The sequence below is a fragment of the Salmo trutta genome, chromosome 10 (genome assembly GCF_901001165.1).
Source record: "Salmo trutta chromosome 10, fSalTru1.1, whole genome shotgun sequence".
Lineage (NCBI taxonomy): Eukaryota > Metazoa > Chordata > Actinopteri > Salmoniformes > Salmonidae > Salmo > Salmo trutta.
This window is the reverse complement of record NC_042966.1, coordinates 29001894-29027285: the sequence shown is the minus strand read 5'-3', so window position 1 is coordinate 29027285 and position 25392 is coordinate 29001894. Positions and strand designations below refer to the sequence as shown.

The window sequence follows — 25392 nt, the reverse complement described above, 5'->3', positions numbered from 1 at the left end:
CTCTTTACTGGTCAGGACGTGACACACAATCCATGTCTCAATTGTCTCAAGGCTTAAAGATCCTTCTTTAACCTGTCTTCTCCCTTTCATCTACACTGATTGAAGTGGATTTAACAGGTGACATCAATAAGGTATCATTGCTTTCACCTGGTTTCACCTGGTCAGTCTATGTCATGGAAAGAGCAGCTGTTCCAAATGTTTTGTACAATCAGTGTATACGTGTGTGGATGTGTGGATGATCTAACCATTCCCATTTTTGAATCCTCACAAAAGTAAACATCGTGTCCTGTCCATGGACAATAGGAGATTTGACTAAGATTAGAACAATAAAGGATAGGCTCGCATTTACAACACATTTTATAATAACACACCGTTATCTGATATTAATGGGGACCCATTTTCATATGTGCGCCGCCTTTTGACTATTGAGCACAGTAATGCTATTCAGGCAAAATAGACCAAGAAAGACCTTTGGCCTTATCAGTGGTGATTTTAGCATGTAAATCTTGGTATGGGCAAAAAAAAGAAAGTGGGATGCATGCCAGCAAAAGCACTACAACACAACACTAAGCAATACATTAATTGCACTATAACGGTGACAAACGGTGCCCACAAACTGTTAGGGCCTACATAAAGCTGTCCCAACAGCAGTCCCAACATCTTACCACTGCTACACCTGGCTATCAGCAGAGCCTTGTCTGGCAGCGAAACAGTTCATTCAGCCTCATTTACTGACTTTTAAAAAACATAGCTGATATGGCAGACTTGTTTAAACAAATGTGGTTTCTAATGAAAATTGAGATGTACAAACTATGACGTAAGGGGACAGACAACAAGCTGATAAGAGGCAATCTGTAATTTCGAGTAAGAAATTAATGAGTGAGCTAGGATGGACATAGTCAATACAACTATTTGTTTAGCACTTTTGAAATGTACAGCGACAGAATTCAAAACATGGGCCGTTGTTACAGTGTTCTCCCTGTACACCAAGTCAGAACCATAGGATAAGTAAAGGGGGCATTGAAGCAGACAATGAAAGCTCTTATTATATTTGATGATGACATTTCTCTAAAACAGGTTGTAGGCTACATGTGCACCACCAGGTCAGAACAGTAGGCAAAATTAAGAGCGGTAAATAGACCAAATTATTATGGTGAGACGCATGGGCTACTAACATCTTACTACACAACATACACTTAGTATTACTTAGCTACAGTATACATATCTCCCTGGAATATTACATAATTTATGCAGCAGCATACAATACATTTTTAGACACCTTGTTGGGCTGTGCTCACTTAAACAGGAAGGTGACGTAGCGGTTCTTCGTGGGCAAATTTTTTCATCAAAGTCTGGTATTCTCTGAATTTATGGCGCTTTCAAAACAACTGGGAACTCAAAAAAACAAGGTCGAATCATGATGTCATTGATCTTCAGGTCGTAGCTCTAGAAATAGGCCGAATGTACAATTCCAAGTTGGATGACTGTTCAAAACGTATTTTCCCAGTCGGAGCTCATTTATTCCCGACTTCCCAGTTGTCTTGAACTCACTGAAGTCAAGTATTCGCTGTTCTGAGTTAAGTTTTTTTTTCTAAAAAAAATGTGGAGCTCAAAATAGGTGGGGCTCTGCCCTGAATGACGGGTCGCCACTGAGCCTTATGTGAAATGCAAGGCTGGTTTAGACTTGGTTTAACCACTGTCTGTGGACACTGGTCTCATTCTAATGGTCTACAGACAGCCTCTGCTTGAAGATATTCCATATGACTGTAAAATAAATAAGTATGTATATATATATATTCGAATAGTTATTCTGTTACAAAACATGTACATAGTGTAGCATTGATTCCACAAGCAAGTCTGGGATGCCAACAGAAAATGTTGTTTTATTTAAATACAATTTGGTTGAATTACCCATTTAGCCATATGAGAATTACATTGGAGTTCAAATGTTCAAAATTGTTTACCGTCTCATTGATTTACAGTAAATTGCAGACAATCCTGGTTCTACTGTAGGACCCAGTTAAAGAAAAAAGTTAAAGAAACGTCCCATCCGAACAATAACCCCCCCAGTAAGACTGTAGTAACCAGTGAATTGCACTACAAAATACTGTAAGGTCACTTGTTGCTACTGTTGATGATAATGAATAGAACAAAATAAAAAAGCTTAGTCTATTCTTCACGCTCTTTGAAAAAATGTATTTCAGGTATAGGGTGCCATTTCAGATTGTCTCCAAATCTCCATCGTCTTTCAGCTTTTGGCTCTGCAATGGCAGAGGGTCCATCCTTTGTGTTGTACAAATCAGAGTCCCCTTGTTCCCAGAACTACTCTTCACCAAATTCTCAGAGCAATAGGCCTTCATCCTGTACATATTAGCTTTATTCTCGCAGCAGCCCATGTTACTCAGTAACAGATAGACATCTTTCCTGAAAGCCTTAGTAAAGATGGCATAGAGGAAAGGGTTGGCACAGGAATTGATAGGAAAGAACAACACCAGGAGTATCTTGGAGTTGGTGACGGTGATGAGCGGAAACTTAAAGGCTGCGGATATAGCGAAGAACGAGATGGGCGCCATGCAGAGGAGGTCGGTGAAGATCAGGACAGCCATGCGCTTAGCGATCTTGGCATCTGCACTGCGGCTGGGGAACTGGGGGTTCCGTACTGCCAGGTAGATGAGGACGTAGCAGACGCAGACCACCAGGAACGCCCCCACGTTGAAGAAGAGGAGCAGGAGGATGAAAGCCTGGGCCAGAGGAGTCTTTACGTCCATGGGAAGGCACATGCTCACCTGGAAAATATTTATTGTGTTATTTAATATACAGTAATGAAAAAAAGTGTCCTAACCAATTTTCTCCTCTGGGAAAATAATGTAAAGAACACACAGAACGATGGACGGTCATTGCTTTCTGTCGCTGCGGTGTGTTATAGCAACAACGATGGACGGTCATTGCTTTCTTTTGTTGCGGTGTGTTATAGCAACAACGATTGACGGTCATTGCTTTCTTTTGTTGCGGTGTGTTATAGCAACAACGATGGACGGTCATTGCTTTCTTTTGTTGCGGTGTGTTATAGCAACAACGATGGACGGTCATTGCTTTCTTTTGTTGCGGTGTGTTATAGCAACAACGATGGACGGTCATTGCTTTCTTTTGTTGCGGTGTGTTATAGCAACAACGATGGACGGTCATTGCTTTCTTTTGTTGCGGTGTGTTATAGCAACAACGATGGACGGTCATTGCTTTCTTTTGTTGCGGTGTGTTATAGCAACAACGATGGACGGTCATTGCTTTCTTTTGCTGCGGTGTGTTATAGCAACAACGATGGACGGTCATTGCTTTCTTTTGTTGCGGTGTGTTATAGCAACAACGATGGACGGTCATTGCTTTCTTTTGCTGCGGTGTGTTATAGCAACAACGATGGACGGTCATTGCTTTCTTTTGTTGCGGTGTGTTATAGCAACAACGATGGACGGCTATCACTTGCTGTCGCTGCGGTGTGTTTTTTAACACAACAATGGATGGTCATTGCGTTCTGTCGCTGCAGTGTGTTATAGCAACCACCTGCTGGGTGCAGACAAGTGGTGGCTATTTGTGTGGATTCAACATGTAGAATCATTGAAAAATTAACAGAAAATGTCGGCCACTATTCTGTTCAGAAGCATTAGGTATACTCTGCCGTCCATTGTTCTGTTTTTTTATAGTACAGTATATTATATACCCTGCTGTAGCTGCTGATCCCCACCAGGGGGAGCATGGCCATCCCCAGACAGATCAACCACCCTCCAGCCATGATGCCAGCAGCCTGCGCCAGGCCTAGCCTCTTCTCCAGCTGCAAGGCATGAGTTATCGTATGCCAGCGCTCCAGAGTGATAGTCGACAACGTGTACACCGACAGCTCCCCACCGAACACAGACAGGAAGCCCGCCGCACTACAACCTGCTCCCGTCTGCCAATCGATGGCGTGCTCACTGTAGTGGCCTCGGGTGTGGAGGTCGACCGCGGCAATCATAAGGAGGTAGACGCCGATGCAGAAGTCAGCGAAGGCCAGATGACACATGAGGAAGCGTGGCACGGTGAGTTTACAGCGACTGGTGAAGAAGATGAGGAGGACCGTCAGGTTGCCAATGATCGCCAGGATGTTGATGAACCAGATGGCGACTCTGAGAAAACTGAAACCTGGAGTTAACAAGGGAAAAGCAGTCAAACTCAATCAATCAAACTTCATTTATATAACACATTTCTTACAGAAAATACATTTAAAGTTGAGCAACAACATTAGATACCATTTTTTTTATTATTAAGAAATAAAGATAGTAAAACAGTAAAATAACAGTGGAAAGGAGACAGTACGACAAAGTAATCTCAATGTTTTTGCATCATGCCTAGGCCTTCTGTTCTTTCAGTAAAAGGCTGTCGCCAAAACATGTCCGTTAGTTTGACCTCTTGACTGCTTGAAATAACATTAAAACGTCTAAGGACTATTACAGTGAATGAGGGTTTTCCTTTCCCAGTTTATGTCTTTTTAACCCTGCATCCAAATACTTTTGTCCGTTAGTTTGACCTCTTGACTGCTTGAAATAATATTATAACGTCTAAAGACTATTACAGTGAATGAGGGTTTTCCTTTCCCAGTTTGTCTTTTTAACCCTGCATCCAAAGACTTTTGCTAAGGGACTAAGCTGAGTTGAGTGCAGCAATTCTTGATTCTACCTGCTATGTCTTCACACGGGTTAAAGGCGTCAGCCTCTGGGGTACACTGGAGGGTTGGTCTGGTCTGACAGTATAACCCTAGTTCTGGATACTGGAAATCCACACCTCCGTAGGACTCATCTTCGACATCTTTGTTTGTTCCATGTATTTCCACCAGTAGGGATGTGTCGGATGAGTCCACCATACCAGCTGGAAACCTGGTGGTACAGGAAGCGAGAGCTGTAAAGAGTAGGTCAATGGTCACTAAAGTTTTATGACTGTATAATTATATTGACATTTATTTTTCCCCAAAGACCAATGCATTTAGCGTCGCGAGCCAGACGGATCTTGTGGACTTACATGAATTAGTCTGGTAATATGAGGCTACAATCCATTGGCTAGATAGAAAAACCTGTTTCCATAGTTCAAAGGTGGAGAGATGAAAGGTCATCACTGAAAGATCATGATTGATCATGATGTGTCACTAGTATTGCAGGACTGGATGAAAAACAGTTCACTTTAGTTCAGACAAGTAGTGGCATTTCTAATCAGATAGTTTAAATGGGATCCCTGAAAAGTCATAATCAACAGATGATTTATTACTCAAATTAGGAATTAGGCAAATATGGCACCTTCACTGAAGATGTCTCTAAGTCAAAACGGATGAATCTACAAACTTAGCAATTCCATGATGTAATGAATAATTATTTGGGGAACTCAGACTTCAGATTTTTTAAAGGCCCAGTGCAGTCAAAAACGTGATTTTCCTGTGTTTAATATATATTTCCACACTATGAGGATGGAATAATACTATGAAATTGTGAAAATTATGATAATGCCCTTTTAGTGTAAGAGTTGTTTTTTTGGTGGGATGGAGTTTTAGCCTTCATGGTGACATCACCATGCGGTACATTAGTTAATAAATCAATAAGAAAGAGAGTTCCAAACCTCTCTGCCAATAACAGCTCATTTTCAGTTTCCCCTCCCCACTCAAAATTCTTGCTTGAGAAATTGCCCTTTACTAAAAAGCTATTTTTGATTCTTTTTTACAATTGTAATTTAAAACAATCACAATAAGTCGCATAATTGTTAACCAGCAATGATTTGATATTGAGATAAAAATGGCTGCACTGAACATTTAAATGAAGAAGCAAAAGAAACTCACTTTTCAGACTGACTGTCATCACAATACGTAGGCCTAGATCCATTATGTTGTGCTGCATTGATTGGAGAATCCCTAGGGGAGATAGAGGTAAATTAAATCTGTGTTCAAAATCAGCGTGGAGCCATAGAGATGTATAGATGGCGCACTTGCCACAAGATAGTCAACAATGGCAGTCTATGCCATCACAGAAGCCATGATCGCAAAGATAGGTGTTCTCTCTTTTCCATCTCTATATTTGGAGCATACTACCATGAGTGTCTGGTCTTGATTTCATTGTGAACCTCATTGATAAACTGCAACAGGCAAACAGATATTGTTCCCATTTATGATCCTGTTGTAACGCGGGTCGTCTAATGGGGACCAAGACGGGGCGTGTGACGTGCTCATATTTACTTTTATTTAACTCAAAATCAAACAAACAACAAAACGACCGTAAACAGTCCCGTCAGGTGCAACATACACAAAACAGGAAGCAACCACCCACAAAACACAGGAAAAAACACCCCTACTAAATATGACCTTCAATTAGAGGCAACTAGGAACAGCTGCCTCCAATTGAAGGTCAACCCAAGAAACTTAAACATAGAAATAGACACACTAGAATTAACATAGAAAAATACTAACATAGAACATAAACCAAAAACCCTGAAACACATAAAACAAACACCCCCTGCCACGCCCTGACCAAACTACAATAACAAATAACCCCCTTTACTGGTCAGGACATGACACCTGTGTTGTTAGGCCTGTGAGCTTGAATGATTACAGTAAAAGAGAGAGGGGGCGTGGGAGAAAGAGCGATAGAGAGAGAGAGAGACAAAGTGTGTGTTTGTGTGTGTGTGTGTCCTTGTTTTCCTACATTATCAGGACCCCAATGTCCTAACATTTCACCTTAATGTCCTGAAAAGGTAGGAAAACAAGAACTGTTTTGAACAGTCAGGACTTTTTTCAGGTCCTGAATTTGTTAAAATTGTATTTTAAGGGTTTTGGGGTTAGGGGGGGTTGGGGTTAGGCTTAGTCTTAGTGAAAGGGTTTTTGGGTATAATGTTAGGGTTAGGTTAAGTATTAGGGTTAGGTTTAAGGTTAGGGAAAATAGGATTTTTAATGCTCCAAAAATGTTACACTCCAGAAAGTTCTTACATTTCATGAAAATACAACTGTATGTGTGTGTGTGTGTGTGTGTGTGTGTGTGTGTGTGTGTGTGTGTGTGTGTGTGTGTGTGTGTGTATAGGGCCAACTACCGCATTTGGGACCCTGGGCACCGACCTCTTTCATTTCAACACATTTTGCCATGGTGCAGAGAGAAAAATTGGCAGTTTTACAATGTTATTATACAATCTTGCAGTTTTAAAGCAAATTTCCTGCTATTCTACACATTTTGCCATGAGGCTGAGGGAACATGTTGCAGTTTTAAAGCAAATTTCCTGCAATTCTACACATTTTGCTATCATATGCTATCTGTGGGCCCCCACCCTCTTGGAACATTTGATTTGGTTAACAGCAATGAGGAGAGACTGGCATGAGAGCTGTGTCACAGACGCACACACACACACACACACACACACACACACACACACACACACACTGGGCCGGATTACCAAATGGGCACGCATCGAACGTGCACCGGGGCAAAACCTAAAATGAGATACAATATATTTAGTCTCTTGTGATAGACTGCTAGCTGGCCAGCAAACACTACTTGGTTTTGGGTTCCGAGATTACATTATCTTTAACCCATGCCCTAGAGACTGATTCCAGCTGCATCCTGTAACCAAATCATGGGATTCATTTGAAGGGCATTGAAGACCATTGTCTTATTAATTCCAAACTTCTACTAGGAATAGCCCACTTAATTACTAGTTATATCCCTCGAAAAGAGGAACTCCCTGTCCGTCAGCCCTAAAGGAAGTTTCCTCTTGGTCTAATGTCAAGACACTGGTTTCTCCTGTGGGAGACCCAGGTTCAAATCCCACCTTTGACACTTGCCCCTGGTGTGAATCAGAAGAGGCTGGTTGGAGGAGCTATAGGAGGACGGCTCGCTGAAATGGAACATGGTCAAACATGTGGTTTCATATGTCTGATGTGTTTGATACTGTTCCATTGATTCCATTCCAGCCATTACAATGAGCCTGTTCTCCTATATCTCCTTCCACCAGCCTCTTCTGCTGTGAATGGGATTATGCCACCTGTGTGTTTCCCAGGTGAGTAAGGCACAGCAGTGGCTGTTGTAGGTGAGGTGTGCCTTCTGCAGGTTGCCCAGACCCCTGAAAGGGGGTAATCTCTTTAGGCCGTAGGCTGTACGGGCAACCAGCTCCACGACAGAATTGAGGCCATGTGACGGCAAAGTCTCTATCGCCGTCGACGAGACATCTCTGGAAAACATACAGTGAAAACACAATCATAATAAAGGTTTTTATTAATTCATTCTCTCACTCACTAATGAACTCACTCACTCAGTCATTCATCAGAGCTCTAATTACAGACATGGCAAAGGGTTCAGTAACTCATTCACTCAACACAGAGGATACAAAGGTTTTTTAGGATATTACAGTACCAGTCAAAAGTTTGGACACACCTACTCATTCAAGGGTTTTTCTTTATTTTTGCTATTTTCTACATTGTAGAATAGCCCTTACACAGCACTTAGTGGGACTATCATTTGTTTTTCAACAGGACCCAACATGCCTCCAGGCCGTGTGAAGGGCTATTTGACCAAGAGTGAGAGTAATGGTACTGCATCAGATGACCTGGCCTCCACAATCACCCGACCTCAACCCAATTGAGATGGTTTGGGATGAGTTGGACCACAGAGTGAAGGAAAAGCAGCCAACAAGTGCTCAGCATATATGGGAACTCCTTCAAGACTGTTGGAAAAGCATTCCAGGTGAAGCTGGTTGAGAGAATGCCAAGAGTGTGCAAAGCTGTCATCAAGGCAAAGGGTGGCTACTTTGAAGAATCTCAAATATAAAATATATTTAGATTTGTTTACCACTTTTTTGGTTACTACATGATTCCATATGTGTTATTTCATAGTGTTAATGTATTGACTATTATTCTACAATGTAGAAAATAGTAAAAATAAAGAAAAACCCTTGAATGAGTATGTGTGTCCAAACTTTTGACTGGTACTGTACAAATTCCAATGGAGCTAGAAGCAGAAGCACATGCATTAGATATATTTTCGACTTCTAAAGTGACTTACAGTGTGTGTACTGATGCCTTTCTAGTATGTGTAGTTGATCCCTGCAGCTGTGGGAAGGTTACCATGACTTCATATAGTCTTGTGATAACCTGACTAAATAAAGGAAACATAAAATAAAGACCAAATATTGATAGTCTTTAAGCGTGCCACTTACAGTATCCTAGGGCCCACCGCTCCTTTAAAAGCTCCCCTATGGATCACTCTGAGGTTTCGGTTATTCTTTAAAACCCTAAGAACACATAAAACAAAGTAGATGTAAATAGCATGGTTTATTGATACTGGATTATTTAGTAATTTGCTATCATTGTAAAAAAATAAGTTGAAATGTTAAAAGTATGGGAAATACTACAATTTATTTATCTTGGTCCCATTAAAGGCATAGTCTTGTATTTCTCTAATGCCGTTGTTGAACAGGTTCCTAGAATAGAGACAAAACAATGTTAACACCATTGGCATTAAGGCCTAGATCCCAGATCCTGAATAGGCAATAACGAGAGTTAGTGACTTTAAATGTCATTCAGTAGGCCTAGCCATTATAATAACACAGTACTTACATTGCAGTATATTCAGTTGTCATGCCAACAAAAGCATTTACTGGTATTGACAGAAGATAGAGGTTGTCACAGATATCCCTGTAAGACACATTTTTGATTAAGTTGATATAATACTGTTTAGGCCTATATTTACTTTTCAACAGAGTGTCGACAAGTCCTTCAACGTCACTGACCCATACTTACAAGACTATGTCTGATGAAAGTCACAGTGTTTTTAATGAATTTCTAATAACAAAAATAGTTTTAATGGAGAGTGTCGCATCTCTACCTCTTATGGACTCCACTAGGATTTAAGGCAGCACCTCTTCTCATGTTGTTGGAGCACCCCTTTTTTCTTCACATACTTACAAGACAAAATTTTGGTTCCAAGGTTCCAGAGAATGGATAGAAGTCATGTCAGGAAACACCGTTATCCCAGTGTTGGATATACTCCTGTTAATGCATAACAAGACTGTATTATATTACTTCATAACACAATAATAACCTATTTGCGCTACCTTACTGAAGTCTTGCTATCCCTTATGTATGTTGTATCATATGGTTTCTATGTTTTGTATGTACAATATACACTGAGTGTACAAAACATTAGGAAAACCTTTCTAATATTGAGTTGCTGGGGCATTGATTACAAGGTGTCGAAAGTGTTCCACAGGGATGCTGGTCCATGTTGACTCCAATGCTTCCCACAGTTGTGTCAAGTTGGCTGGATGTGCTTTGGGTGGTGGACCATTCTTGATATACACAGGAAACTGTTAAGCGTGAAAAACCCAGCAACAGTTCTTGACACACTCAAACCAGTGTGCCTGGCACCTATTACCATACCCCGTTCAAAGGAACTTCAATATTTTGTCTGGCCCATTCACCCTCTGAACACCTTTCAATTGAGACAATCCATTGTCTCAAGGCTTAAAAATCCTTCTTTAACCTGTCTCCTCCCCTTCATCTACACTGATTGAAGTAGATTTAACAGGTGATATCAATAAGGGATCATAGCTTTCACCTGGATTCACCTGGTCAGTTTATGTCATGGAAAGAGCAGGTGTTCTTAATGTTTTATACACACAATATATACACTGGGAACAATAAAGATTTACTGAACTGAAATGAACTATTGTGAGGTCAAAGTGTCAACATGTACATTGTAGCAGAGTATAAGAAAGTATGTGAATGAATAAACCAGACAGGTAGCATTATCTAGAGTGGAACAAGCCCTCACTATGCAGAGAGAGATAGGTTACATCCCAAATGGCAGCCTATTCCCTTTATAGTGCGCTACTTCTGACCAGAGCCCTGGTCCTGGTCAAAAGTAGTTCACTATAAAGGGAATACAAAGTAGTGGACTATAACAGGAATAGGGTGCCATTTGAAACACAGACATAGTATAGTACGGTATGGTCTCTGGTATCTCTTAAAGTTCAGAAGGCCTCTCACAGATAACGCAGCTTAGGAAGGTTGTTGAACGTCCTTCGGGCGATGTGCACCAGGCTCCGTGTGTTCTTAATGAAGCTGCGAAACAAAAATGTATATGACGTCACATACAGCACACATCTGACATACAGAACATGCTTGATTTCAGCCAGTCCCTTTACAATATATTCACAACATGGTCTCAGTAGGATCATTCAAAATAGTGACACTTAATCATTTTTGTTATACTGTATGTCACCCAAGCTGACATATTAGTTATACGTCACTTACGATGACATATTACTAAACGTCACATACATCACTAGCAAATCTAGAACACCGATCTTGAAAAAAGATCAGCCCATACAAGAAAGCAGACTAAACTCTTTCTATGAGGATCCATGTTCTACCCCTGGGGGGAAACACACTCACATTTCATTGAGGTCGAGAAGATTGTTGAATGCAAGGGTCTCTATGGTTTCCAAGGCAACACTTTGACCGATTTCTCTAAAAGACGCACCAAGCAAAAACGGCTTATTTTGAACAATTCATAATCAAAAGGGGTGTGGTCAAAAAAGTGATTGAATTGATATGGATCAACGCCAGATTGATATTTGACACTCACATATGCTGGACTCTTCTCAGGCCATCAAAGGTGTGGCTGGCTATAGTGCTCATAGTCAGATGCTTCAGGACCCTGAGAAGTATGGGAACAGTCAGAAAGACAATATTATATAAAATTGTACTTTTAAACTATTTGACAGACCATCGAAAAGGAACCAAACTTTAATTCAATACATTAGTATGTTTACTTTTAGTAAGTCAAATAAGACATTTTGTTAACAGTCAAGGAAGTGTGTGTTCTTGAAAGAATTCCCTGTCTGAAGTTCTCCTGGTAACAACACATTGTTCAAGGTCTTCCACACAGCCACACACATATCTGTTGTCCTCTTCAGTAAACACACACGCTCACATACACACGCATATGCGCACACACATACACACACACACACCAAAAACAAGCCCTAAATCCAGTGCCTTGCAAAAGTATTCATCCCCCTTGGCGTTTTTACTATTTTGTTGCATTACAACCTGTAATTGAAATTGATTTTTATTTGGATTTCATGTCATGGACATACACAAAATAGTACAAATTGGTGAAGTGAAAAAAATTACTTGTTTCATAAAATTCAAAAAAATGAAAAACAGAAAGATGGTGCGTGCATATGTATTCGCCCCTTTGCTATTAAGCCCCTAAATAAGATATGGTGCAACCAATTACCTTCAGAAGTCACATAATTAGTTAAATAAAGTCCACTTGTGTGCAATCTAAGTGTCACATGATCTCAGTATATATATGTAACAGTATAGCTTCCGTCCCTCTCCTCGCCCCAACCTGGGCTTGAACCAGGGACCCTCTGCACACATCAACAACAGACACCCCACGAAGCATCGATACCCATCGCGTCACAAAAGCCACGGCCCTTGCAGAGCAAGGGGAACAACTACTTCAGGTCTCAGAGCGGGTGACGTCACCCGATTGAAACGCTATTAGTGCGCACCACCGCTAACTAACTAGCCATTTCACATCGGTTACATATACACCTGTTCTGAAAGGCCCCAGAGTCTGCAACATCACTAAGCAAGGGGCACCACCAAGCAAGCGGCACCATGAAGACCAAGGAGCTCTCCTTACAGGTCATGGACAAAGTTGTGGATAAGTCAGGGTCGGGTTATAAAAAAATATCCAAAGCTTTGAACATCCCACGGAGCACCATTAAATCCATTATTAAAAAATGGAAAGAATATGGCACCGCAACAAACCTGCCAAGAGAGGGCCGCCCAACAAAACTCACAGACCAGGCAAGGAGGGCATTAATCAGAGAGGCAACAAAGAGACCAAAGATAACCCTGAAGGCGCTGCAAAGCTCCACAGCGGAGATTGGAGTATCTGTGCATAGGACCACTTTAAGCCGTACACGCCCCAGAGTTAGGCTTTAAGGAAGAGTGGCCAGAAAAAAGCCATTGCTTAAAGAAAAAAATGAGCAAACACATTTGGTGTTTGCCAAAAGGCATGTGGGAGACTCCCCAAACATATGGAAGAAGGTACTCTGGTCAGATGAGACTAAAATTTAGCTTTTTGGCCATCAAGGAAAATGTCTGGCGCAAACCCAACACCTCCCATCACCCCGAGAACACCATCCCCACAGTGAAGCATGGTGGTGGCAGCATCATGCTGTGGGGATGTTTTTCATCGGCAGGGACTGGGAAACTGGTCAAAATTGAAGGCATGATGGATGGCGCTAAATTCTTGTGGGAAACCTGTCTCAGTCTTCCAGAGATTTGAGACTGGGATGGAGGTTCACCTTCCAGCAGGACAATGACCCTAACCATACTGCTAAAGCAACACTCGAGTGGTTTAAGGGGAAACATTTAAATGTCTTGAAATGGCCTAGACCTCAATCCAATTGAAAATCTGTGGTATGACTTACAGATTTATGTACACCAGCGGACACCATCCAACTTGAAGGAGCTGGAGCAGTTTTGCCTTGAAGAATGGGCAAAAATCCCAGTGGCTAAACGTGCCAAGCTTATAGAGACATACCCCAAGAGACTTTCAGCTGTAATTGCTGCAAAAGGTGGCTCTACAAAGTTTTGATTTTGGGGGGGTGAATAGTTATGCACGTTCAAGTTCTGTTTTTTGTCTTATTTCTTGTTTGTTTCACAATAAAAAATATTTTGCATCTTCAAAGTGGTAGGCATGTTGTGAAAATCAAATGATACAAACCCGCCACAAAACAATTTTAATTCCAGGTTGTAAGGCAACAAAATAGGAAAAATGCCAAGGGGGGTGAATACTTTCGCAAGCCACTGTATATGGAAATGAAACCTGCAATATATAGCATGATGATTATAGCATGATGCTCTTATCATTACTGATTCTTCATTTTATTTAATCTAAACATACAGTATTTACTACATTATGCTCCAAACATTTGCTAATTTCACATAAATGTTTTGCAACAATTACTATATTATATTTTCTACTCTGTTATATTTTTCTCCGCTCTTAAACAAATAAAAAAACTAAAACCTAGTTGAACCTGCAGGACAGGCTCAGTTTTCCAGAGCTGGTTTCACAAACAGGTTCTATGTAGGAAGATAAGATGGCCTGTGTTTGTGTGTGACTGTCCTGCTTGCCACAGAGCGACAGGGATGTTATCAAATCAAATCAAATTGTATTTGTCACATGTGCCGAATACAACAGGCTTTCTAAGCCCTTAACAATGCAGTTAAAAACCTGGCTCTAACGAGAATAGAAGAGTGGGAGTCCCCGGTGCACAACTGAGCAAGAGGACAAGTACGTTAGAGTGTCTAGTTTGAGAAACAGACACCTCACAAGTCCTCAACTTGCAGCTTCATTAAATAGTACCCGCAAAACACCAGTCTCAACGTCAACAGTGAAGAGGCGACTCCGGGATGCTGGCCTTCTAGGCAGAGTTCATCTGTCCAGTGCCTGTGTTCTTTGCCCATCTAAATCTTTTCTTTTTATTGGCCAGTCTGAGATATTACTTTTTCTTTGCAACTCTGCCTAGAAGGCCAGCATCCTGGAGTCGCCTCTTCACTGTTGATGTTGAGACTGGCGTCTGTTTCTCTAACTAGATACTCTAATGTACTTGTTTTTTTGCTCAGTTGTGCACCGGGGCCTCCCACTCCTCTTTCTATTCTGGTTAGACCCAGTTTGTGCTGTTCTGTGAAGGGAGTAGTACACAGCGTTGTACGACATCTTCACTTTCTTGGCAATTTCTCACATGGAATAGTCTTCATTTCTCAGAACAAGAATAGACTGACGAGTTTCAGAAGAAATGTATTTGTTTCTGGCCATTTTGAGCCTGTAATCGAACCCACAAATGCTGATGCTCCAGTTACTCAACTAGTCTGAGTGGTAGTCTAATGAAGGCCAGTTTTATTGCTTCTTTAAATCAGGACAACAGTTTTCATATGTGCTAACATAATTGCAAAGGGTTTTCTAATGATCAATTAGCTTTTTAAAATTATAAACTTGGATTAGCTAACACAATGTGCCATTGGAACACAGGAGTGATGGTTGCTTACAATGGGCCTCTGTACACCTATGTAGATATTCCATAAAAAAATCTGCAGTTTCCAGTTACAATAGTCATTTACAACATTAACAATTTCTACACTATTTTTGATCATTTTGATGTTATTTTACTGGACAAAATTTTTTACTTTTTTTCCAAACAAAGGCATTTCTAAGTGACCTCAAACTTTTGAACGGTAGTGTACATTATTTTAATTATATTTACTGTATATCTAATGAAGATTACGATAACTATTGCAACAAAGAAACAATCTTAAGGAAGGTTTTCACTCATAGAAACTGCACATGTAATAATCTGTTTGTGATGCGTGCAGGACAGCAGAAATGTGATCTGGTGGTAAAGGTCATGGGTTAGACAGCAGAACTATAGCACACATGACTATACTAGACACAAAACAAAATAGTCTATGTATTATTTCCTGGGTTTTGTTCTCCATTAGTCCCGTCATCACAGCGTATATTGAAAAATGAGTTACATGACAGAAAATAGTTTTACCATTACTGATACAGTATATGATGGAGTGTGGAGTTAAGAGTGTGTTGCTTCAAAATAGGTCACTGATCTCTGAAATTCAAGTAAACTCAGAGGCAAGGTGGAATCCCTGGTTGTGCGAGCGAAGTCGAATATCATATCCCTCCATCTTTCCCGTAGTCGGACATCAATTTGGATGGTCAAAGTGATGAGGGAATCGAGATCCGTAGGTAACTCCCGAGCAGCAAGCTCGTCCTTGACCTCCTCCGAGACGCCGTGCAGGAACATATCGAACAGTTCTTCCTGGTTCCAAGCACTCTCTGCTGCCAACGTGCGGAAATCCACTGTATAGTCAGCCACACTGCAGGAGTCCTGCTGAAGCTGGATTAGCTCCCGGGCAGCTTCTCTCCAGGAGAACGGGGCGTAAAAAACCTTCACCTCTCCCACGAACCCCTCCAGATTAACACATATGGCCGGCTGCTGTTCCCATACAGCAGTAGCCCAGGTGAGAGCCCTTCCGGACATCAGCGTGATGAGATCGGCTCACTCCAAGATAGCCTAGGGGAAGGAGGAGGGCTGAAGCTCGAAAATGAGGGCACACTGAGCTAGAAAACGCCCGACAGATGGTCGACTCTCCATTGAAGCGTTCCGGGGGTAGGGGGGTAAACGGGGCTCCCGAGAAGGTGGAGTGGCCGATGAGACGGCGCTGCTAGCAGCTGGGTTACTGAGAGGCTGTGGTAGGCTGCTTCCCAGACAACCCGCGGAATCGCTCCAGCAAACTACTCAATGCCCGGTTATGGCGTTCAGACAACATTTGGACCCCCTCCATAAGGCCACGAAGCAGTTCCTTGTGCCTCCCGATGGTGGCTCCTTGGGAGGAGATGGCGTCGCGCAGCTGGCCCGGGTCTGCTGGGTCAGTCATGGCAAGTTCGTACTATCAGAATAAGGTAAGACCCAGATGCAGACCGTGTCGAAGTAACAATGTTTATTACAGCAACAGGGGCAAAGGTACAGGACGGCAGGCATGCTCAGGGTCAGGTCAGGCAGAGTGGTCAGGCGGGCAGGCTCAGGACAGGCAAGTGTCAAAACCAGGAGGACAAGAATAGAGAGCCGGGAGTAAAGCAAGAGCTGATACAAAAACGCTGGTTGACTTGACAGACATGACGAACTGGTAACAGACAAACAGAGAACACCGGTATAAATACACAGGGGATAATGGGGAAGATGGGCGACACCTGGAGGGGGGTGGAGACAATCACAAAGACAGGTGAAACAAATCAGGGTGTGACACAGAGATTCCTTTCAAAGTAACAGGTCTTTCATTTTCAAATAAACAGCTAGATATGAGAAAATGTTTCACAGATAATGTTACACTTTCAGTAACTACATAAATACACTATTAAACGGTTTACGATACATCTCCAATAACTCCAAAGTTTTATATTAAAAAAGCTAATTATATTAAAAAATCTGATTTATTTTAATGTCTTTGTCCACAAATTCTAATCTATAGTCAAACTTACATTATTATGAACAGTGTAAAATCTAATGCAATATGGGACTGCTAATCATCTAGTCGAACAGAAGTATGCATTTCATGACTGGAGAGATTGAGTCTACACTGTAGATGTTTCTCAAATGGGATATTTGGCTTGTGTTTTTTGAATCGTGAATAATGATGAATGAGAAAGTGAGAAACAGATGAACAAATATCATACCTCCCATGACATGCTAATCTCTCACCATTACATTCTTTATTTATTTATTTATTTTATTTATTTTTATTTCACCTTTATTTAACCAGGTAGGCAAGTTGAGAACAAGTTCTCATTTACAATTGCGACCTGGCCAAGATAAAGCAAAGCAGTTCGACAACATACAACAACACAGAGTTACACATGGAGTAAACAACATACAGTCAATAATACAGTAGAAAAAAATAAGACTATATACAATGTGAGCAAATGATGTGAGATAAGGGAGGTAAAGGCAAAAAAATGCCATGGTGGCAAAGTAAATAAAGTATAGCAAGAAAAACACTGGAATGGTAGATTTGTAGTTTGAAGAAAGTTCAAAGTTCAAATATAAATAATATGGTGCAAAGGAGCAAAATAAATAAAATCAATAAATACAGTAGGGGAAGAGGTAGTATTTTGGGCTAAATTATAGATGGGCTATGTACAGGTGCAGTGATCTGTGAGCTGCTCTGACAGCTGGTGCTTAAAGCTAGTGAGGGAGATAAGTGTTTCCAGTTTCAGAGATTTTTGTAGTTCGTTCCAGTCATTGGCAGCAGAGAACTGGAAGGAGAGACGACCAAAGGAGGAGTTGGCTTTAGGGGTGACCAGAGAGATATACCTGCTGGAGCGCGTGCTACAGGTGGGTGCTGCTATGGTGACCAGTGAGCGGAGATAAGGGGGGACTTTACCTAGCAGGGTCTTGTAGATGACCTGGAGCCAATGTGTTTGGCGACGATTATGAAGTGAAGGCCAGCCAACGAGAGCATACAGGTCGCAGTGGTGGGTTGTATATGGGGCTTTGGTGACAAAACGGATGGCACTGTGATAGACTGCATCCAGCTTGTTGAGTAGGGGATTGGAGGCTATTTTGTAAATGACATCGCCGAAGTCGAGGATTGGTAGGATGGTCAGTTTTACGAGGGTATGTTTGGCAGCATGAGTGAAGGATGCTTTGTTGCGAAATAGGAAGCCAATTCTAGATTTCACTTTGGATTGGAGATGATTGATGTGAGTCTGGAAGGAGAGTTTACAGTCTAACCAGACACCTAGGTATTTGTAGTTGTCCACAAATTCTAAGTTAGAACCGTCCAGAGGAGTTATGCTGGATGGGCGGGCAGGTGCAGGCAGCGATCGGTTGAAGAGCATGCATTTAGTTTTACTTGTGTTTAGGAGCAGTTGGAGACCACGGAAGGAGAGTTGAATGGCATTGAAGCTCGTCTGGAGGGTTGTTAACACAGTGTCCAAAGAAGGGCCAGAAGTATACAGAATGGTGTCGTCTGCGTAGAGGTGGATCAGAGATTCACCAGCAGCAAGAGCGACATCATTTATGTATACAGAGAAAAGAGTTGGCCCAAGATTTGAACCCTGTAGAGACTGCCAGAGGTCCAGACAGTAGGCCCTCCGATTTGACACACTGAACTCTGTCAGAGAAGTAGTTGGTGAACCAGGCGACGCAATCGTTTGAGAAACCAAGGCTACTAAGTCTGCCGATGAGGATGTGGAGATTAACAGAGTCAAAAGCTTTGGCCAGGTCAATGAATACGGCAGCACAGTATTGTTTCTTATCGATGGCGGTTACGATGTCGTTTAGGACCTTGAGCGTGGCTGAGGTGCACCCATGACCAGCTCTGAAACCAGATTGCATAGTGGAGAGGGTGCGGTGGGATTCGAAATAGTCGGTAATCTGTTTGTTGACTTGGCTTTCGAAGACCTTAGAAAGGCAGGGTAGGATGGATATAGGTCTGTAGCAATTTGGGTCAAGAGTGTCCCCTCCTTTGAAGAGGGGGATGACAGCAGCTGCTTTCCAATCTTTGGGAATCTCAGACGACACGAAAGAGAGGTTGAACAGGCTAGTAATAGGGGTTGCAATAATTTCGGCAGATAATTTTAGAAAGAAAGGGTCCAGATTGTCAAGCCCAGCTGATTTGTAGGGGTCCAGATTTTGCAGCTCTTTCAGAACATCAGCTGAATGGATTTGGGAGAAGGAGAAATGGGGGAGGCTTGGGCGAGTAGCTGTGGGGGGTGCAGTGCTGTTCTTACTCATCATTATTCATGATTCATTCAGGACTATCCATAATCATGGTAACATCCACATTAATGTATATATATATATATATATATATATATATATATATATATACTGCTCAAAAAAATAAAGGGAACACTAAAATAACACATCCTAGATCTGAATGAATGAAATAATCTTATTAAATACTTTTTTCTTTACATAGTTGAATGTGCTGACAACAAATTCACACAAAAATAATCAATGGAAATCCAATTTATCAACCCATGGAGGTCTGGATTTGGAGTCACACTCAAAATGAAAGTCGAAAACCACACTACAGGCTGATCCAACTTTGATGTAATGTCCTTAAAACAAGTCAAAATGAGGCTCAGTAGTGTGCGTGTTCTCCACGTGCCTGTATGACCTCCCTACAACGCCTGGGAATGCTCCTGATGAGGTGGCGGATGGTCTCCTGAGGGATCTCCTCCCAGACCTGGACTAAAGCATCTGCCAACTCCTGGACAGTCTGTGGTGCAACGTGGCGTTGGTGGATGGAGCGAGACATGATGTCCCAGATGTGCTCAATTGGATTCAGGTCTGGGGAACGGGCGGGCCAGTCCATAGCATCAATGCCTTCCTCTTGCAGGAACTGCTGACACACTCCAGCCACATGAGGTCTAGCATTGTCTTGCATTAGGAGGAACCCAGGGCCAACCGTACCAGCATATGGTCTCACAAGGGGTCTGAGGATCTCATCTCGGTACCTAATGGCAGTCAGGCTACCTCTGGCGAGCACATGGAGGGCTGTGCGGTCCCCCAAAGAAATGCCACCCTACACCATGACTGACCCACCGCCAAACCGGTCATGCTGGAGGATGTTGCAGGTAGCAGAACGTTCTCCACGGCGTCTCCAGACTCTGTCACGTCTGTCACATGCTCAGTGTGAACCTGCTTTCATCTGTGAAGAGCACAGGGCGCCAGTGGCGAATTTGCCAATCTTGGTGTTCTCTGGCAAATGCCAAACGTCCTGCATGGTGTTGGGCTGTAAGCACAACCCCCACCTGTGGACGTCGGGCCCTCATACCACCCTCATGGAGTCTGTTTCTGACCGTTTGAGCAGACACATGCACATTTGTGGCCTGCTGGAGGTCATTTTGCAGGGCTCTGGCAGTGCTTCTCCTGCTCCTCCTTGCACAAAGGCGGAGGTAGCGGTCCTGCTGCTGGGTTGTTGCCCTCCTACGGCCTCCTCCACGTCTCCTGATGTACTGGCCTGTCTCCTGGTAGCGCCTCCATGCTCTGGACACTACGCTGACAGACACAGCAAACATTCTTGCCACAGCTCGCATTGATGTGCCATCCTGGATGAGCTGCACTACCTGAGCCACTTGTGTGGGTTGTAGACTCCGTCTCATGCTACCACTAGAGTGAAAGCACCGCCAGCATTCAAAAGTGACCAAAACATCAGCCAGGAAGCATAGGAACTGAGAAGTGGTCTGTGGTCCCCACCTGCAGAACCACTCTTTTATTGGGGGTGTCTTGCTAATTGCCTATAATTTCCACCTGTTGTCTATTCCATTTGCACAACAGCATGTGAAATGTATTGTCAATCAGTGTTGCTTCCTAAGTGGACAGTTTGATTTCACAGAAGTGTGATTGACTTGGAGTTACATTGTGTTGTTTAAGTGTTCCCTTTATTTTTTTGAGCAGTGTATATATATATATATATATATATATATATATATATATATATATATATATATATATATATATATATATGTATAGACACATATTGTATTCTTATTTACAATAAATGTGACTTTAAAATGACTCAATGCCTTATTTACCATTGGGCACAAAATAATCTGAAACACAACCAAAACAAACAGCAAATGCATCCAACAAGTTTGTAGAGTCACAAGCTAGATGTAATCACTGAGTACTAGGAATATGGGACCAAATACTAAACTTCGACTTCTTTAATACACATAAAAATGAATTTGTCCCAATACTTTTGCTCCCCTAAAATTGGGGGACTACGTACAAAAAGTGCTGTAATTTCTAAACAGTTCAGTTGATATGGATGAATATACAGTCTGCACTTTAATCTCATAGTCAATGTATCATTTCAAATCCAAATTGCTGGAGTACAGAGCCAAAACAACAAAACGTTTGTCAATGTCCCAATACTTTTGGAGCGCACTGTACATTAAGCAGCACACTGTTAACTCTGAACTCCATCATGTACTGTATAACAGTAATGGCCAAAAGTATTTTTCTGTTTTATCAATAGACAATACTGACACAATTATTGAACAATGCTATTTTGTAACAGACAACTGTAACAGACTTGATGAATCACTCAGACCCATCGCTCTCCACTAATGCAGGGAACAAGGGCTTGTTTTTATTAGTGTGTCAGAGTGTTTGGACAATCTCTCGATTTACAAAACCCACATTGACAGGCCTCCTCATTGAGCCAAGCCCCTACAGATGTCCAAACACCAGCTAATGTAACCACCAGCTAATGTAACCTCATACGAGGCCCATCGTGACAGCAGAATAAGAAATGGAGGACAGAGTCACTCAAATGGAATGGCCGATTAGTTCACCTTAATGTAACTCTGTGGTTTGGAAGATATAAACAGACGGCCCCTCTTTTGTAGGCCAGAGGATCAATTTCCCAAAATTGTTGTATATATTATTTTATTCAGAACTCAGCTGGGGTCTCAACAGTTGGTTAGAATTTTCTTAATTCCATTCCTTTACTAGATTTGCGTGTATTGGGTATATGTTGTGTACTTGTTAGATATTACTTGTTAGATATTACTGCACTGTTGGAGCTAGAAACACAATAATTTCGCTACACCCGCAATAACATCTGCTAAACACGTGTTTGTGACCAATAAAATTTGATTAGGATTTGGGAACAAAAAACATAGTTTTCTCCTGAATCAACACTAGAAATGTTAGATTGAAAAATCAACAACAGATAACTGATACCATGCCATTCCATTAGGTCTTTTGTGGCTTTAGCCTCTTAAAGGTACAACATGGTCATTTGCGAAGGCTGCCTGGACGGGATTCAGTTAATGATGTAAGTGTTAAATTAAAACTAATCCAATCTGTTACTTGGACTTATTGCACCCGTTACTGAAATGGTTGTTCCAGTTTAGATGTCTTAGGTAGTCTCATGTCTTAGGTTTTCAAAACGTGCTGTCGTTCTGAATGCAGGCTGCAGGGGAATAAAAATTCTAAATGTTGGATATTGCCACTCTGGCTGGATTCCAATAAGAATTACACATAACTTTGCAAGCCATCATAATGTGACTTGCAGGCCTGAAAAACATGAGTTTCAGGTCACTGTATTAGGGTAAAACTTGGCCCTCAAAATAAGGCCTTATTAAATATTTGTTATTGTGTTGCATAATTACATTTTAATGTTAACATATTCGCTTAGTATCTCACTTGGTGAAGGCCATAGGGCTGAACATGTATGAACGCAACAACTATGTCACTGTCCCTAACAAATACAGTCACGGGTGTTAACTTTACAATTCACTCGACAGGCAAGGCCCTCTAGGAAATATGCAACAAAGGCTTTACACTAACTAGATGTTACATTTAACATTGTCAGTGTTGATTTAACACTGGAGAATTTGCTGTGTAAAAATGACCTCAGCAAATTATCTAGGAGAAGACTTATAGGGTTTTATAAACAGTCTGCCTGCCAAAATGTGGCTTACAGACAGACAGCTTTAAAGGGTTAGTTCACTTTTGATGTTCAGCTTATTTTCAACTTCTCTATAGGGTGTTGTTGTGTCCTCTGAAACATTTTTAAATCCATTAACTGGTTATTTAACAATTTCAAGAATCATCTGGCTCACAATTTTGCAGCGTCTAGCAATCTAAACTAAACTTCAGAAAAGTGAGCTATCCCTTTAATGGAAACTTGACTGCAGGAGATGGCTTCTATACTCTGCCAAGAGAGATTTGCTTTGAACTAATTTACAACTTTGGACCTCTCCCCCCACACACACACACACACACACACGCAGGCTAGTATGTTTCAAATTAAGTCGAATTCAATAGAACACCTGCATTTAGACATATCCAAATCAAGTAATAAAAAATTCACAACGTTGGCCATATAGTGTTTTAGAGCCTAGGGATTTGAGGATGAAACAGCAGAACATAATTTATCTTAGTCAGCCTCTCAGGACTGGAGGAAGGTATCCGGACCATTATATCAATTCAGTAGCTAGAGTTTCTTGGGTATAAAGCTCAAAAAATATAAATGTTGCTGGGATTTTTCAAATGCATCGAGAGCACGTTTTCGTAGATTTAGAAGGCTTTGGAACATCCTGTGCATCCACAGCGTACCCAATGGAAACGTTTTTTAAAAAAAACACATATATTTAACTAGGCAAGTCAGTTAAGAAGAAATAGGAACAGTGGGTTAAACTGCCTTGTTCAGGGGAAAAAAGACAGATTTGTACTTTATCAACTTGGTGATTCGATCTAGCAACCTTCCGGTTACTGGCCCAAAGAGCTAACCACTAGGCTACCAGGCGCCCCGTAGACCTATGTTACATGAATGGATCCATTTTAGGATCAATTTTCTGAAAGTAACACCAATAGTAGTCTATCAAGGAAAGTAATAATATAATTGAGCGCTTGTGCTTTTTAAAATACCACCATACATGCCTAATCTTTCATTTAAAAAAGTGAACTAATTTAACATTGTTTTTGCATGCATGCTCTCTGGTTCCAATTGATTTGACCCGTGTGTAAATGCGCACCAATATTATGTAAATTATTGTTACCATGTCCATCCACAAAATATGAATCAGCTCAGATGTAATATAAATCACTTACAGTCTTGGACCCCTTTCGCTCATTGGAACGGACTTCTCCGTGATGTTGTTACATCTAATGGTGTTGGAGGAACACCGGCAGATACCCGGACACACAAAGCTCGAAGCGTACCGGCAGCCAAAGCCAAAGAACAGCAAAACAGACGGGTAGAACAGGAACAACAGCGATATCGACATCATTGAATTCTCCTACTTTTCAAATTGAAGCAATAAATCCCAAGAACCACATACAGTAGGAGCAGCAAAGATGATGATGACAACCAGTTATGTCCTTCTGTTGGAACAGACTCGGTGGATTGATGCAGCGTACGTTTGAATTGAGGAAGAAACAAACATTGCTCTATCCATCAAAAGGATAGCCTGTGCAATAAATTCCAAACAGTGGCTGGAGCGCATTTTGCAGACGCGAGCGCACCAGATGCTCTCCAGTCCCGCCTATCCCTTAATCTCTCCGCGTCACGTGTAAACTGTCAGTATTATAACGACTGCAAGGGTCCAGAGATGTGGTCCTGTCTGGCATTAACCTAGAGTGTCTACCCATAGTCTACCTCTCAAACATGACATAATTACTTGATTATGTATCTATTCTGAGGCAAGATATAGTATAACGTAAATAAAATATAAACGAATTAAATATCAACATATTAACTTTCATAAAATATCACATTTCTGAATGTTTTATTATGGAGGTCCCAAGCCATTAGTTCAAGCCCTGTCTAAGCTTCGTGGAAATGCACCATAATAGAATGGTTTCCAACAGCTTGTTTTGCATTATTGCACAAGAGACAAGAGATAGGCCTAATTCAAGATGAGAACAATGTCTTCTAGCCTATGTGTCAGTTTGCGTTTGGCAGAACAGAAGGCCAAAGGGACCTTGAAAGAGGATCAAATGGGGAATGAAATGGAGTGGAATCTTGGAAATGTCATAGTTTTTATTGCAGTTATTTTATGTGCCATATGGCCTGTATCACAGGATCAAATCTATTTGGGTTCCATATACTGTCATTGGTTGCACTAATTTCATTTTTTGTCTACATTACCTGGCTCAAGCATTCATGACATTACCCTGAAGAAGGCACAGTGATGCCAAAGCGTTGGTGTTTTCCCCAATACATTACTGGGAGTGTACAGTGCATTCGGAAAGTATTCAGACCCCTTCCCT

The 25392-nt window shown here is 41.5% G+C and overlaps 1 protein-coding gene across 2 annotated transcripts; it reads right to left on the bottom strand.

Annotated features, from left to right (window-relative positions):
- Positions 1 to 1863: 1863 nt before the first annotated feature.
- lhcgr (luteinizing hormone/choriogonadotropin receptor) lies at positions 1864 to 24651 on the bottom strand. 2 transcript variants are annotated; one of them, XM_029765244.1, is made up of 13 exons: positions 24232 to 24651; positions 11640 to 11711; positions 11447 to 11521; positions 11039 to 11113; positions 9956 to 10039; positions 9608 to 9685; positions 9403 to 9471; positions 9208 to 9282; positions 8038 to 8223; positions 5852 to 5923; positions 4708 to 4904; positions 3716 to 4173; positions 1864 to 2786 (listed from the first exon to the last, which is right to left on the bottom strand). In XM_029765244.1, the coding sequence occupies exons 1-13, from the start codon at positions 24408 to 24410 to the stop codon at positions 2220 to 2222; spliced, it is 2187 nt and encodes a 728-aa protein (XP_029621104.1). In that variant the 5' UTR covers positions 24411 to 24651; the 3' UTR covers positions 1864 to 2219. The 2 variants fall into 2 exon arrangements, with proteins under 2 accessions (XP_029621104.1, XP_029621105.1); XM_029765245.1 differs by lacking the exons at positions 11039 to 11113; positions 11447 to 11521; positions 11640 to 11711; positions 24232 to 24651 and having other exon boundaries at positions 9876 to 10033.
- Positions 24652 to 25392: the final 741 nt, after the last annotated feature.

Bases quoted from the DNA above. Each gene is read 5' to 3' on its own strand.
- lhcgr (XM_029765244.1), bottom strand. From the start codon at position 24,410: ATGATGTCGATATCGCTGTTGTTCCTGTTCTACCCGTCTGTTTTGCTG. The intron at 10,040-11,038 runs GTGAGAGGCCTT...ATGCATTAACAG, and splicing joins CTTCCTAAGCTGCGTTATCT to GAGTATATCCAACACTGGGA. The intron at 8,224-9,207 runs GTAAGTGGCACG...TATGTTTTCCAG, and splicing joins GCGGTGGGCCCTAGGATACT to AGATGTCTCGTCGACGGCGA.